The sequence below is a fragment of the Bison bison genome, unplaced genomic scaffold, assembly GCF_000754665.1.
Source record: "Bison bison bison isolate TAMUID 2011002044 unplaced genomic scaffold, Bison_UMD1.0 scf7180017864207, whole genome shotgun sequence".
NCBI lineage: Eukaryota > Metazoa > Chordata > Mammalia > Artiodactyla > Bovidae > Bison > Bison bison.
In genome coordinates this window covers 1,910,802-1,927,352 of record NW_011494779.1, presented here as the reverse complement: position 1 = coordinate 1,927,352, position 16,551 = coordinate 1,910,802, and the positions used below count along the sequence as shown (strand labels likewise).

The 16,551-nt window shown below is 35.6% G+C and overlaps 1 protein-coding gene across 2 annotated transcripts in view; it reads right to left on the bottom strand.

Moving 5' to 3' along the window:
* Positions 1–1,528: 1,528 nt before the first annotated feature.
* Positions 1,529–16,551, bottom strand: part of DHX36 (DEAH (Asp-Glu-Ala-His) box polypeptide 36) — a 47,454-nt gene continuing 32,431 nt past the window's right edge. For both annotated transcript variants that reach the window (XM_010844748.1, XM_010844749.1), the window contains 8 exons: positions 14,400–14,573; positions 14,166–14,252; positions 12,521–12,604; positions 9,611–9,710; positions 9,425–9,515; positions 6,405–6,525; positions 4,903–5,055; positions 1,529–4,606 (listed from right to left, as the gene is read on the bottom strand). In XM_010844748.1, coding sequence (XP_010843050.1) covers positions 4,421–4,606; positions 4,903–5,055; positions 6,405–6,525; positions 9,425–9,515; positions 9,611–9,710; positions 12,521–12,604; positions 14,166–14,252; positions 14,400–14,573 — 996 coding nt within the window. In that variant the 3' untranslated portion in view covers positions 1,529–4,420. The remainder of the gene's footprint in view (positions 4,607–4,902; positions 5,056–6,404; positions 6,526–9,424; positions 9,516–9,610; positions 9,711–12,520; positions 12,605–14,165; positions 14,253–14,399; positions 14,574–16,551) is intronic.

Below are 16,551 nucleotides of genomic sequence, written 5' to 3'. Positions count from 1 at the left end.
CTGCTCTAGTTGTTCTCAGTTTAACAGCTAAGGTACTAAGACTAAAGATTCAGGGACTCTGCATGGATAGCATGGTTCCCAGGGATCAGAGAAAATCCGCTTTTGAACCCTGTAGTTTCTAGTGCTATTTTGTTCTGCTGCACCAGTGTTCACATAGGACTATTTATTTGCATTTCCATCAGCTGTAAAAATGCCTATATTTGCTGATGCCCAGAAGAGAAACCCCTCTCTAAGGTTGTAGCTGCTTGCTTTGCGGTGTTTTTGCCACATCTTTAAAAAAAGACAGCTCCTTCTGAATTCTCTTCTGGCACCTGGTAACAGTGGCTTAACCCTTCCACTGTACTAGCCAGTGAAGAATGGCACATTTTGCCATATTCAGGTCAATGGCTTTAAATTTTCTGCACTTCTAAAATTCACAGAGAATAATCCTTCCTCTCTAATATTCCTAAAGTCCCAATTACTTAACAACATGAGGTGGAAAATCAGATCAGAACACACATATAGGACAACCAAGGAAAACAGCAAGTAAGTACATGAAATATGTTCATCACCGATCATTATAGAAATACAAAACAAAATCACAGTGGGCTATGAGACTCCACAACCGTTCAAGGCAAGTACTGGTGAGGGTTTGAAACACTTGGAATCATAACATATGGAGTGTAGATGTGTAGAATGGAACACCTACTGTGGAAGTCAGTTTGGCGATTTCTTATAAACTTAAATACAATATAACACAGCAATCCTAACCATAGGTACTTATCCCAGAGACATGAAAGTTATCTGTCTACACACAGACCTGTACACATATAAAAATAACTTTACTTGTAACAGCAAAAGAAAATTAAAGATAACTCACAAAGGTCCATCAACTGGTGAATCAATAAACAAGCTGTGATGGGCTTCCCTGGTGGCTCCGTGGTAAAGAAATAACCTGCCAATGCAGGTTCAATCTCTGGTCTGGAAAGAAAACACATGCCGTGGAATAACAAGGCCCATGAGCTGCAGCTACTGAAGCCTTCGTGCCTAGAGCCTGTGTTCTGCTACAAGAAACTACTGCAATGAGAACCCTGTGCTCTGCAACCAGAGAGCAGGCCCTGCTCAACGCAACTACAGAAAAGCCCGTACGCAGCAACTAAGACCCAGTGCAGCCATAAATAAAGACAAAAATAAATCCTAAACAAAATAAAACAAGCTACAGTGTACAAACACTACTACTAAATACTACTGAACAATAAAAAGGATCTAACTTCTGATACATTTAGCAACATAAATATCTCAAAAGCATTTTTTGTTAACTGAAAGAGCCGAACACAGAAGACTATATATTGTTCCATTTATTTGAAATTCTAGAAAAGGCAAAACTTTTGAATTTTCTAGTGACCAAAAGCAGATCAATGGTTTCCAATGGGTGAAAGTGGGAGCAGGGGACTGACTGCAAGGGAAACAAAGGACATTTTTAGGTGACAGGAATATTCCGTATCAGGGTAACAATTACGACTTAAAACATTTGACAAAATTAACAGAATTATACTTGGGTAACTTTATTAAAATAATATCTTCAAGCTTATTAAAAAAGTATGTAACAGTAACATTTTTTATATGTTGAATTTTCAAATATTCTATAATGAATATTTATTTTTAAAATCGGAATAAAAATGCCATGTAAAAACAATTAGTATATTATAAATATGATTATACTACATGATCACAATTACTTATATATACACAAACTAGAGCTCAAGAGCAGAAGGATTACCATTTACTTTGGGCAATAGAGTACATAAATTCCTCCTACAACTCTCTTATTATTCAAACTTGTAGGGTGGACTTTGTTTTAAAAATGAAGAAGAGAAAATCACTTGCATTAATTGGTACAAATGCGTCTAGAGCTTTTGCCCAAGTTAATGATTATGAAGGTGTTATATAGATTCACTTTTCAAAGACTTTTTTTAAAAAAAGATTATTCAGTGCCTTTTCTTCTCATAAGGTTCTGTTTTAGAGTTATTTTTTCCAAGAGTTATCCTTGGTATCAGAATGGTGAGCCAAACAGATTTTTCTTCTTAATGTCTTATTCTTTAAAACTACCAAATAACAGATAATGCTAAGACATGGAATACATTTTTCACTAAGTTACATCCTATTCTGTAAACAAAAAACATAAATAGCACCATCAGTTAAAATTTCCATCTTGATTGGTTGCAGAGAAGACATAAATTAAGAGGTGATAAGTAAGTCCTTTGACCTCTCTAAATAGCTCATCTGTTAAACAGTCCTTCAGGAACATGTTCCCCATTTGTGGAGACTAAATATTGGTCTGTGAACACAGAACTAATTAACAAGTAATCTTTTTTAACTGCTTTCTGCAAAGACCATTTTGGCCAAATAACTGAATTTAAACTGTACAGTAAAAGAAAAAGAAAAAAACCACAAACATAAAAACATTCTAATAGAACAAATAGTACCTAATTATCACCTTGAGTTTAGGGCCAAAACTAACATGCCACAATATGACGCAGAATAAGAATTCAGTGAGAGACAAATCACTTTTGGGATACTGGCCAAGAGAATGGACTTAGAACACAAAAATATTCAGGACCCTAGGAGGAAATGATAGGTTGACATACATTCCCCAAAATGGGAGCACTACCTGAAGCAGTGCTATTAAGATCATCACAGTCATCATATGATACTCCTTTTCCCTGGCTTCTTTGGAAGGCACAACAAAATCTGTGTATACCAGGGTGTTCTTCCAAGGTTTGTCTTTTTACAGTATTTCCAATACTACAACTTTTACATCTTTTCTCAGATATAAAGGTCAACCTGTTAGGATCACAAAATAAATGATAGAGATAGAAGCCTCAGCAAACAACACTCAATGATGGATAGTCAGGTGTTGCACTTACCACGCTTTCTACTAAAAGTGGCTAAAACAATAAAGGGTTTACTGTCATCAGAGTAAGTCAATGTGCAGGGCAGTTGCACAGTTGGATAATTCAACAGCTCACTGGTGTTAACAAGGACAAGGCTGATTTCCACCTGCCTGCTGAGCCAACCTAGTAATTCTAAGATGGCTATAGCAGTTTTAAGTGCCAAATACAGCCAAAATAATGTCCAAAGGAGGAGTGCAGAATTTCCTCCTCAAAGTATTAGTGAGGAAGATCTTTCTCAGATGCCCCCAGTGCAGCCCTCTTCTCAGCTGACATCAGACAGGACAGGTCCACATATGCATGCCTCAAGAGTAACTTATAAGGAGAAGACCATGCATGATTGGCTTAGACCAAGCATGACTCACCCTTGGGGAAGAGGGTCCAACATCCCTGGGAACAAGGCTGCACAGAGGAGGGGACACATGGACAAGCAAACAGGAAGGGAAGGACAAAAAGGCTGTTTGACAAAGGACAGTATTTGTATTTGTCTAAATCTGACAGGGCTGCACAGTACATGTCAGACTAGCTACCACTGGCTAAGAGTATAAAATAGCACTCAGAGCATGAGGAGAAGAAGTGTAACCTAATGGATCATTAACAAAAAGTTTCATGGACAAGTAACTACCATTAAGTGAGTACATAACTACCATTTAGTGAGTACATAACTACCATTTAGTGAGTACCCAATACGTGCCAGATACTAAGCTATGCACTTTACATATAACAAGGTATTTAATTCTCACAACTGTTATCTGTATTTTACAGATAAAGAAAATGGGAACAGAGAGAAGCCAAGTAATTTGCCTAAGATCCGGGGTAAGTGACAGTGCTAAAATTTGAACTTAGGTGGTCAGGCTCTAGACTCATGCTCTCTATTGCTACATTATGCTGCACAGGGTGATATAAAAAGGATAAAAATATATTCTGAAAAGATTAAAAAAAAAAAATCAAACAAACCAAGGGACAGGTGGAGATGCAGAAACCAAGCCAAAAAGCTAGCTGAGATTTATACACTGTACATTTTATTACATACTGGACTTTATTACAACAAATTAATTAACTTCTGATAGAAGTTTCATTAGAAAAAATGTGGATGTACTGAAATTCTTATTTGACACTGCTTTTTGGCTAATCATTCTAGTTTTACTGATTCTATACTCAGTCATTAAGGGCAGAAAGATTAATATTTCATAACAAAGGACGTTCTCAAGTGGTACAACATTCGAAGTACATAAAAGGAATATTCTCAAAATGTGGACATGACCACAATAAGAGTGTATGATCAGAGAACTTACTGCTATATATGGTGTATTTATAGTAGCTACAGACAACTGTTAATTCATGCACATTAAGTCTTTACTACCTACTAAAGGTTTCTACCTTATACACATTAAATTATTCATGTCCTAGGGTTTGGCATCTGGCCCAAAGTTAAACCGTGATGGAAGATGGCTGTAAAATTGGCTTTTCAGGGCACCAGAGAAAATCTGTCAGCTGTAATATCCATCCTGGAAACGTGGTGGCAAGTTCCTGGGAGTTGCTTTTTCTTGTGTTTTGATCAAGTCTATAATAGCTGAGAGTACTGCACAGTCTCTTGATTTAGTGTCCTTCCAGTCTACAGGATGGGGACTTTCAATCTTCTCTTGCAGAAGGATATCTAGTTCCTTTCTTAATTCCTGAAGTTGGAAAAAGTATACACATTCAATGAAGGCAGATGTACTATCAAACAGTGTAATAAATAAAAGTGACTTGATCTGGTACAAGAAATTTCATAAGCTATTAGCTAGTCATTTGTAACTATCTCAAAAACCAATTCAGAAAAACTATAAATCGATTTCTCAACACAATTTCATCTGTTGAAATAAAGCAAGGAATATTTAATGTAACATGTACAACACTTGGATAAACAAAAACACAAGACTGTATACTAACTTGCATGCAGAATCAAAGACAATCATGTAAAGTCAGTCACCTTAACAAGATGGGCAATTCTTGCTGGAGACTGAAAGATTATCCACTCATCTACAGCAATAGTTTCCTGATCATTATCTTTCTGGATGGATATATCACCTCCAAAGAACAAGAGACAGTACGGGGAAACTTCTGTGCAGTCATACAAGTATATCTATAATGAAAAGTAAGGCAAGTTAATACAGTCAAGGAGTCAGAAAGGATTATTGTCACACTAATCCAGTAAAATCACTAGTATCAATTAGTGTTTTTCTTCTAAAACAGGTATTATTATTATCCTGTCAGTGAAAATACAGACTAATTTTGAAATATATATAATTTTAAACAAGTCATTTTTCATTACTTCAGACAACAAGGAGTTTTATATTTTTGTTTCAATTCAATCAATAGCACTATTCTGGAAACAAAGTATTTTTCTAAGTGATAAAACCAAAACAATAATGTAGCTGAAGTTCTTTTTATTTATATATTAACAAAATTCCCACTTAATATTCTGAGCAGTATTTATAAGTTATATTGACAAGTCAATAAAATTCTTCATACACTGAACTCCTATATACCATAAAATGTCAGTATTTCTTGAAAAATAGGTTCTGAAAGAAAATTATGAAAATCAAATAACCTTCTGTTAATTAAAACAGAAAGATCCATTACAACAGATTTCCACATATTAAAAGTACAGGTTATTTGCTTGAGGACACTGTAAGTCTTGTCGGAAGAAAAAAAAATTTTTAGGATATTCCTTAATAAACTTAGGAATAAAACTACCGGATGACCCAGCAATCCCACTACCGGGCATTTATAACCTGAGAAAACCACAATTCAAAAAGACACATGTACCCCAATGTTCACTGCAGCACTGTTCACAATAGCTAGGACAAAGCAACCTAGATGTCCATCCACAGGTGAGTGGATAAAGAAGCTGTGGTACATACATACAATGGAATAAGACTCAGTCATAATAAGAAATGAATTTGACTCAACTGTGGTAAGGTGCATGAACCAACAGCCTGTTACACAGAATGAAGTCAGTCAAAAAGAGAAAAACAAGTATCATATATTAACACATATATATGGAATCTAAAAAAAATAGTACTGATGAACCTATTTACAGAGAAGAAATAGAGATGCAGATGTAGAGAACAGACTCATGGACACAGTTGGGGGAAGAGAGGCCAGGACAAACTGAGAAAGTAGCATTGCCATATATACACTACCAAATATAAAACAGGTAACTAGTGGGAAGCTGCTATATAACACAGCCTGGCGCGCTGCGATGCCCTAGAGGGATGGAATGGCGGGAAGGGGGTATACATACATAATTATAGTTGATTTACGCTGATGTACGGCAGAGACCACCAAACACTGTAAAGCAATTATCCGCCAATAAAAAAAAAAAAATTTCTTTAAGAAAACAAATTTGTTTGTAATTATGAAAACTAAACAATTTTAAAAACACAAGACTGTTATTCAGATCCATGGCTATTTTATACATTCACTTACACTACTTGTCCTCATCTTCAGGTGATAGATAAGCCAGTTGTAGTTAAACTCAGTTTGTTCCACGTTAACAGATTTAGGATGAATAGCAACTACTCCATCAGTTTTTGTGTAAACTTTCACCCTTTAAAAAAAGTTAAAATGTAGTTTAAAAAAAAAAAAAAAAACACTCTGGAGAACTCCAAACCATCCCAGAATCAAAAGAAACTCCAGATGAGTTTAGCTTATTTCTGCATTATATATTTCCAAACTTATATTTAAGGAAAGAGAATTTTTATTTTAATAAGACATGGAAAAGTATCAGATAAATATGAACACTCTAAATCATAAAACAAATCCTCTTATAGGTATAATTACTCAACATATTAGAAAAGTGACAAAATATTCCCTCATTATGTTTATATATATACACCATTAAAAGACAAAGAATGAAATAAATACCTGAGAGAATTCTAAGTGAATCAGACCAAGAGAATAGTCTGTACATTTTACTGTAAATCATAATACTGATAAACCATGATACTGATACTGCTGCTACTGCTAAGTCGCTTCAGTCGTGTCCGACTCTGTGCAACCCCATAGACAGCAGCCCACCAGGCTCCCCCCGTCCCTGGGATTCTCCAGGCAAGAAACACTGGAGTGGGTTGCCATTTCCATCTCCAATGCATGAAAGTGAAAAGTGAAAGTGAAGTCGCTCAGTCGTGTCAACTCTTCGTGACCCCAAGGACTGATAAACCACCCTCAATTTACGGAATAACTGAAATGATCAATTAAAAAAAAAATCCACAGGTTACACACCCAGACAAGTAAAATTAAAAAACGGAGAATTTTGTGTAAAACGTAGTTCTGATTTTTAAAAACCTGTTCTAAAATATGTTTTAAATGGCCTCACATTCACTGAACCTCCAGCCCCATTTCAAAACAGGAATACTTGAAATAAACATACACAGCTCCAGTACAGTCTCTCCATTCTTAGGGGGTCTTTGCCTTGATAGTTAAAGATTTCACCTCAATCTGTAGGAGTCTTTAGTTAATATTATTCAACAAGGAGATATGAGATAGTATTGTTATATAATCATTGGTAATTACATTATAAAGGGTTAATCCATTAATCCCTCCTCTGTTTTTGAGGGTATCTTTTTCATGGTTTTAGGGATCCATAAAATCATCAACCATAGTCATAAGCCATTATTTAGAATAAAATCAATTATTTTTCCTCACCACACAGTCAATTTAACCAATGTCATCCTGCAACCCTACATCACTAGAACCGCAGATTTGGCAAACTTTTTCTATATGGGACCAGAGACAAAGTATTTTATAGGCTTTGGGGGCATTCTGTCACTACTACTCAACTCTGCTAATGTAGCTAGTAAGCAGGCAGAGAATAGGCAAGGCTGTCTTCCAACAAAAATTTACACAAAGATGTTTTTTAGCCAGTATGCCAAAATGTGCTGACCCCTGCACGTTTACAAAACAAAGCATCAATCCAAAGAGAACTATTGATACATTTTTTCATCAAGTCTTCCCAGGATGGCAGAGGGATATACAAAATGTATTTCAAACATTTAAGCTACCTGTAACATGTCAAGCTATCTGTACATTTTAGGGATATATATGAAGAAGAATTTGAAAAAGTACTGAAGTCAAAAAATACTCAGATCACTTAAAATGTGAATAATCCAATCACAATGATTAACATTCATGTTACCCTATTCTCAGGTACAACATTATAGACTTCTCAACATCTGCACTCTTAACTGCTGAGTTCCTTGTTATGGGGGACTGTCTTGTGCACTGTGGAATGCTTAACAGCATCCCTGGCCTCTATGTGCTAGATGCCAGTAACACATGCGTCTCCAGTTATAAAACCACAACGTCTGCAGAAATTGTCAAATGTCCCTGGGAAGGAAAAATTACCCATGCTGAGAACCACTGCACTAGAACAATGACTGCACTTTAGGCTACCTCTGAGGTCTATATTTTTCATGTGTATAGAACAACCAACTCACCGAACATTAGTTCAAATATTTTATGTCAATATACAATGATTTTTTTTTTATACCTAACAGAAATGCCATACAATAAGGTCTTATAAAACCATAATTTTCCCACTGCTATGAGACATCTATGTTGCTTACAATATACTTGGCAAAAAACATTTGGAATGACTTCCTTAGAACATATGAAACCACTGGGCCAGTGCCTATTTTAATGACTGCTGATACCTAATTCTAAAGTGTCTTCCAAAAGTCTGGCACCAATTCACATACTACAAGCCATATCTGACTTTCAGTTTTTCTTTTTTCAATAGAATGAGTTAGCTTACTGGGCAAAAATATGCCTTATTGTTGTCTCCAATTACCATTGAGGCTGACTCTATGTGGACCTATATTTAAAGCTATACTTTATTTCTCAAAATAGGTAAAACCCTCACAATTTCATCCAAAGAGCTAAAGTACAAGATTATCTGTTTCATAAGAAAGGAAAAAAAAAAAATCCTGAAGCATAATCTACTCCAAAGCAAGTTCCACTGAGCCACTGCTTTTTAACAGCTGGCTTACTGTTCTCATATTTATGTGCTTAGTCGTTCAGTTGTGTCCGATTCTTTGTGACCCCATACACTGTAGCCCACCAGGCTCCTTTGTCCATGGGGATTCTCGAGGCAAGAATACTGGGGTGGGTTTCCATGCCCTCTTCCAGGGATCTTCCCAACCCAGGGATCAAATCCAGGTCTCCCACACTGCAGGAGGATTCTTTACCATCTGAGCCACCAGGGAAGCACATTTACACTGGCATTACTAATATTCTTTGTGAATACTGGGTGACAAAGGAACAGACTTCGGGATGTGCAGTGAGGGACAATGGTATCTACCGTAAACAGTTTGCCTTCCCTTAAATAGCCAAAGTAAAGAACAGGGACCTATTACAAGTAAGAACAAATGTACAATACAAGCCGTGTTATAGTAGATGATTTCAAAAGTTTGAGAGAACAAGTAATTATAATAATCTTCAATGCTTACATTTTTCTTTTTTTACCCAAATTTAGCCGGATTTTAGCAACTTTGGGATATAAACCAGCACAGATGACAGCTTTAATTATCTTCTCATTATCTATTTGGGGTAGGAAGGGAGAGGAAAAAAAAAAGTAAACTACTGATACAACCGACAACAGCAGCAAGTTATTTACACTGTATTTCCTGCTGTACCTGAATTTATATTAGATTCTGGATCTTGAGGATTTCTACTGCTTACAAATCCAGCTCCAAGAAGATGCTCAGCAAACTGCCCTTTCATGTTATGCAGCATCTAGGGAGCAATGGTAACAAACAGAACTAGAACACCTTTCACACAAATCTATAGGGGTTATAAAGTGTGCACTCATAAATAAATTTCATGGTGAGCTTTCCCTGCTTTATAAAATACTCTTGCAAAAATGTGATGTTTTGCAGCAGGGGATAGTTAACTACAAATTTATAAAAATCTGTTTCTGTCAACAGGGTTTTATTGAAACAAAGCCACACCCACTTGTCTACGTATTATCTTTGGCTGCTTTTGCATTACAATGGCAAAGATGAGCAGCTGCCAGAGAAACCATGTGGATATTAAGTTGAAAATATTTATCATCCTATCTTCTATAGAAAAGGCTTGGCTGCTGTAGGGAGTAACAACTGATGTTTCAGAATTACTTTATTCAGCAAAAAGACGAATTTTCAAAATTGCTCTCCACCCCATATTTTGGGGGGAAAAAAAATACAGAAAAGCATACAGTAAAATAACATTCACATATGTACTGCTAAGTCACTTCAGTCATGTCTGACTCTGTGCAACCCCATAGACGGCAGCCCACCAGGCTCCCCGTCCCTGGGATTCTCCAGGCAAGAACACTGGAGTGGGTGGCCATTTCCATCTCCAATGCATGAAAGTGAAAAATGAAAGTGAAGTCGTTCAGTCATGCCCGACTCTTAGCGACCCCATGGACTGCAGCCTACCAGGCTCCTCCGCCCATGGGATTTTCCAGGCAAGAGTGCTGGAGTGGGGTGCCATTGCCTTCTCCGCACATATGTACTACTGAGAACTAACTACCATTACATCCTGGTTCAAAAGCTTAAGGCCTGTTTCTTGTTTTTAAGAAAACGACCATGAGTAAAATAATACATGCTTTGTTATAAAAAGCATTCAAATAATATAGGAAAGTGCAAAAGACTTCCCTAATCTCAATATCATCACAAATATCATTAAATAAGCAATAATGCAGATACTCGTCAGAATTGGAAAAAAATGCCATCTTCACTACGATAACAGTACAGAAGCTGTTTTAATAAAAGCATTTAATCTTAGTTCAATTTAAGGCAATTAAACAAAACTGAATTAGATGAATGTAACATTTTTATGATCGTAAGAGATATTTAATAAACAAGGCTTGTGAGCTTACATAGATTATGAAATATAGTCATTAAAAAAAATTTATTTATTTGGCTGTGCCAGGTCTTGGCTGTGGCATGCAGGATCTTGCTGTTGTATCATGTGGGGTCTAGTTCCCTGACCCAGGGTCCCCTGCATTGGGAGCTCAGAGTCTTAACCACTGGACTGCCAGGGAAGTCCCAAGTCATTTTAAAATATGTATCCTTTCTACGAATTGTGTGACTTTAGTTTTCCTACCTAATTTCTCTTACAACTGAATCACCAGGCCACCTCCTGATTTCTATCACCATTATTTTATATTGTTCAGGACAATACCTTTTTTTCTATATCCATAATTCTCAATACCATTTTGCATTTTTCCATATTTAAATAATTTCAATGTATACTCAGCATGTATTCTCCATTCCTATATTCTTTTTGATTCACCTCTTAATACGCAGCATTTTACTCTCATTAAGTTTTTCAAGGTCAGCTCATGAGTGTCTATTTCAAATGCTTTCTTGAATGTCTGTCATTTTTCTTTATACTTGAATATCTTGACAGAATATAGTATTCTCAAATAACACTTGGATTTAACTATCTTTTCATACTGTAGTTTACTTCATTTTTTCCTACTCAAGGGACATGTTCTTACATATATCTCTGAATACATATTCAATTACTCCTGGATTTTCTATGAAGAGACACCTGTTACCTTCATGATAGATCAATGCTATCCTCCTGTTTATGAGCTTTTTACTTATTGCTTTATTTTTTTCTTTCATGGCTGCATATACAGGCTGTGATTATCTCAAGCCTTCCTTCTAGGTAATATTTTGTTTTAAAAGATTGCCCATTTTGTTCCTTATGATGCTATGGCCTTCAATTTGTCTTCTTGGCTCAGCAGTCTTTTCATTCCTTTTACTGGTTTATTTTCTTACCTTTTACTGAAACTGCATTCTTCAACTGTTCCTAACTATGAAACAGTTGTATTTTCTGCTGAGATATGCCAGGTTCCCTTCTTTTATCCATTGGCTGTAGAATCTTTCAGAATTGTCATTACCCTTCTTTTAATTCCGTTAATGTTTGGGCAAGTTTAATTAAATATGCTGGATTCTGGATTGTTTACTCCCTTGTAGATCTGCTAAATGTCCATTACCAGAGTTCATGCCACATAGCTGAAAAGGTGTGGATATTCCTACGCCTGCTGGCTTGAGATCACTTCTCTAGTTCAGTGCAATGTCTGATGTTGCATTTGCCTTAATTGTTTACTTTCTTCTGTTTCACAAATGTCTCCAATAGTGTTTTCTCACTACACTAAGTCAGTTCAGGATAAAAATACCTATCTAAAGTTTAAAAAGAGATACTTGCCCTATTTGAGTTTAAAACAGATTTCAGAAGTATCAATGAAAATTTTAGAACAAATCCTCAAAATGGCAACTAAAGGATGGGTGCAGAAAGAGTAAACGAGCTTCTGTGTTTTCTTGCTAAACTCTGGACTTGTTTCTTTTCTTAGCCATTATTTTATTATGCTTTACATCTTTTTCTTGTGCTACTGCAGCTGATTTAATAGTCTCTTCTACGATTTTGTATGATTCAACTTCACAAGACAAACTCACAATTAACTTTTTGGTATAGAGCTGACTATACAGAATGGATACATATATCCCCTAATATAATATATATAAGAATTACTTCAAAACACTCATCATTACCTGCAATGTGTTTGAAGATAGAAAATATTCCCAGCAATAGTCTTTTTCATATCTGAAACCACGTTGTTTAGCTTTTTCCCATCCCTAGGGGGCAAAGAAATAAAGTATTCATTTTCTCCCCCAAAGTAAAGATTACTTACTAGTTTGTCTTTATTTTAGTAATAATGTTTACCTTCTGATTTTTAATTTTCTCTGTAAAAAAAACCCAAATAATTTAAAAAATAACAAACTACAAAAACGTGAACTCCCCATGATCCTAGTCATTAAGAGGTATCCAAAACTGAATTTACAGACCTTTCTCTACACAAGTAAGAGCAAGTTATAAAGTAATGTACTATTCATTTACATAAAATAGCACCATTCTGCACATGATGTGCTAATCAAAAAGAACACCCTGTTAGACAAATTTCAACGCTATTATATATTTTCACCTTCACAAATATGTTTTGCTTTAAGTTAGAAAAGGAAGGACGACGGGGTGAAAAAATACTGCATTAGCTCAAAGGAACAAAAAAAATACATAAACAATCCCATAACAGGAAACTGAGTCTAGAACTACAATAAAAAGATGCTGTCTCCATACCCCAAATTACACTTAAATGTTGCAAAGATGGATGAGGCATGTTTATCCTCAGGAAAGCCTGGCTGTAAGAGAAAACATCTCTCTTTCTTAAAGAGTATACATGATTATCATTCTCTATCAAAATGTTAAATCTGAATACAGGCATAGTTTATTAATGAACAGGAAAGAACCTTCTGTCATAAATGTGAATACGACAAAGATGGAAATGAATAATAGCAAATAATGTTGTAAAATAAATTGTTTCCTCAGTGTGTATGAGACACGTGTACCCCAATGTTCATTGCAGCACTGTTTATAATAGCCAGGACATGGAAGCAACCTAGATGTTCATCAGCAGATGAATGGATAAGAAAGCTATGGTACATATACACAATGGGGTATTACTCAGCCATTAAAAAGGATACATTTGAATCAGTTCTAATGAGGTGGATGAAACTGGAGCCTATTCTACAGAGTGAAGTAAGCCAGAAAGAAAAACACCAATACAGTATACTAATGCATATATATGGAATTTAGAAAGATGGTAACAATAACCCTGTATACGAGACAGCAAAAGAGACACTGATGTATAGAACAGTCTTTTGGACTCTGTGGGAGAGGGCGAGGGTGGGATGATTTGGGAGAATGGCATTGAACTATGTATAATATCATATATGAAACAAGTCGCCAGTCCAGATTCAATGCACGATACTGGATGCTTGGGGCTGGTGCACTGGGACGACCCAGAGGGATGGTATGGGGAGGGAGGAGGGTTCAGGATGGGGAACACATGTATGCCTGTGGCGGATTCATTTCAATATATGGCAGAACCAATACAATATGTAAAGTTTAAAAATAAAATGAAAAATAAGTAAATAAATAAATTGTTCACTTGTTCTGTTATCAAAACACAAAGAACAGACTTTTTTCCAAAAGGGAAAATGTAACAATGCACTATCACAAAATTGGAAAGTATATAATTTTCAAATATTCACCTAATTTTAAACATTTTCACTAATTTAACTTATTCCTGATAACTATAACATATTTTAAAAATTTAAATTGAAAATATGTCCATTTTACCTTAAATGCATTCACGACAGTCAGGTGGTCACTTTTAGTATCCTTTGCCAATTCCTTTCTTCTTGCATCTGCGACCTTTTCTTTTCCCTTAAAAACAGATGAAGGCAGCTTAAATTGCTCTGATGGTATATAAAGGAGAATGGCATTCTAATAAAAAGTGTATCTAAGCAAATAACTACCCTGTAAAAAAAAAAAGAAAAGAAAAACCTAGCTTTGTATTTGTATACTTCTTACCAGTGGAATCACAAAGGGATCTTTGAAGCTGAGACTAGCAGCAATGGTGAGTACCGGGTCTAAGCAACAGAACAGAGCTCCAAAAAGAATCATTTTCCCAATGTGTGGCTCAACTGGTAATCGTGCCAAGTGAACTCCAAGAGGTGTCAATTCTTCTTGTTTATCCAGAGCATTCTGTAAAGTAAGAGTTTATGTTTAAAACAGACATTGTAAAGCATCATATTTTAGTTTGCTTAAAAAAAAAAAGTGACAGGCCACTCATGTCCAAATGCCCTTATATTGTTCAGCTTTAGTTCTCGTCAGCAAAACATTAGTTTTGAGGTCAGCAAAGGTTAGAAACTTATTTAAACAAACAAAAATAAAATTAACTCACAATTCAGCTTTACTATAAATGTTAGAAGAAAAATGAGAAATAATGTATTAGCCAGCATTCAATAAGATAAAGAAAATCACTAAGTACAAGAGTTGTTGGGGGCGGGGAAACCAAAAGACAAAACATATACTTGGAGTATATAATGCCCAGCCCGTCAATTACAGTACTTTAGGAGACATGAAACCAACAGCAGGGCAAGAGATAAAAGATTTATCTAGAATCCTCCAAAATGGGGGTGACTTCTGCTCTGATTCCGTAGGTAATGTGATCCAATCATCACGCTGAGCACAGCTAGAAAAGTTGCCTGAAGACACTGACAGAAGAATTACAAAAGTCTTTTACAAAAGAATTAAAAAAATTACAAGTACAGTAATTGGAGACAGAAAGAAGTCTACAGAGGTGAACAACACTGGAGCATCTTTTCCCAGAGAAGGCAACATAAATCCTCTCTGGAAGAAATTATCACCCCAAGTTCCAAGTTTTTATCCACAAAGATCTCTGTAAATACAATGTCCTGTACACATTCAAAATGACAAAATCTGAACAACAAAAAAAACAGCAAACGATAGAACTCGTACTGCTCCGCCAACCCACTGGTAGTTTGTTACAGGGGTAGGGGAATTAGAGGCACAAACTAACGGACTGTGTAGGACAGACACAGGGATGTACTGTGCAACATGGAACACAGCCAACCTTGAGCTCTACTAAAAGTTTATGAAAGAAATTACCTTAATCTTACAAAAACTCTTTCAGAGACTAGGGGGAAAAAAAAACTTTCAAGCTTGTTTTCTGAGTTTAGCATAATCTTGGTACCTGCTTCACAGGGACATCTGGAGAAAGGGAAGCTAAATAACCTTATACATGAGAAACTTAAAACAATGGCAAATTGAATCACAGCAAGTTAGGTTTCTTTCAGGAATGAGAGTTGGTTTAACATTTGAAAAACTGATGTAATTCAATACATTACAAATTAAACAAAAAAGCAGCATAACTGCATAATCTCAGTAGAGGAAGAAAAGGTATTTGATAAAACCGAACATAATAAAATTATCCATGCATAATAAAAATCTAATAAACTAAGAACAGAATCTTCCTTGAGTTTCTACAAAAAAATCTTCAAAGAACATGCTCAATGAATTACTGATAGCTTTTCCTTTGAGAATAAGAAGATAAAAAACATATACTATCATATCACTTCTGCACAATATTTACTAAGGATCCTGGATGACAGCTGGAAATAAATAAAATTCTAATTATTTATAGATGTGATTGTATGCAAAAAAAATCTACATACAGTTATCAGAATAAGTGGGTTTCACAGCATTAATGAAAACAAGGTCAACATTCAAAACCAACTTGATTTCTATACAGCAGACACAAGAAAATGCAAAATTTTGAAGTTTGAATAAAATCCAAAAATACCATTAATCAAGAAGATATCAATCTCTTAAAGAGTTGTAAGATACACAGAAAATGCTGAAATACCAAGAGATTAAATAACTCAATCAATGGGAAAGAGCATGTTCTTGCTTGGTTAAGACTCAATATTGTAACTAAGACAGTGTGATACCTGCTCAAGAAAAATATACATCAATAGAATAAAGCAGAGCCTACAAATAGACAAACCCATAGACACTTGATCGATGACAACACTGCAGAACAAAGAGAAGGAAACTGTTCCACATATCTAAAAACTGATTCTTACCTCGCCTACACACACAGACACGCACACATCAATTGCACGTGGATTATATTTCTAAGTGTGAAGAAAAACTGAAA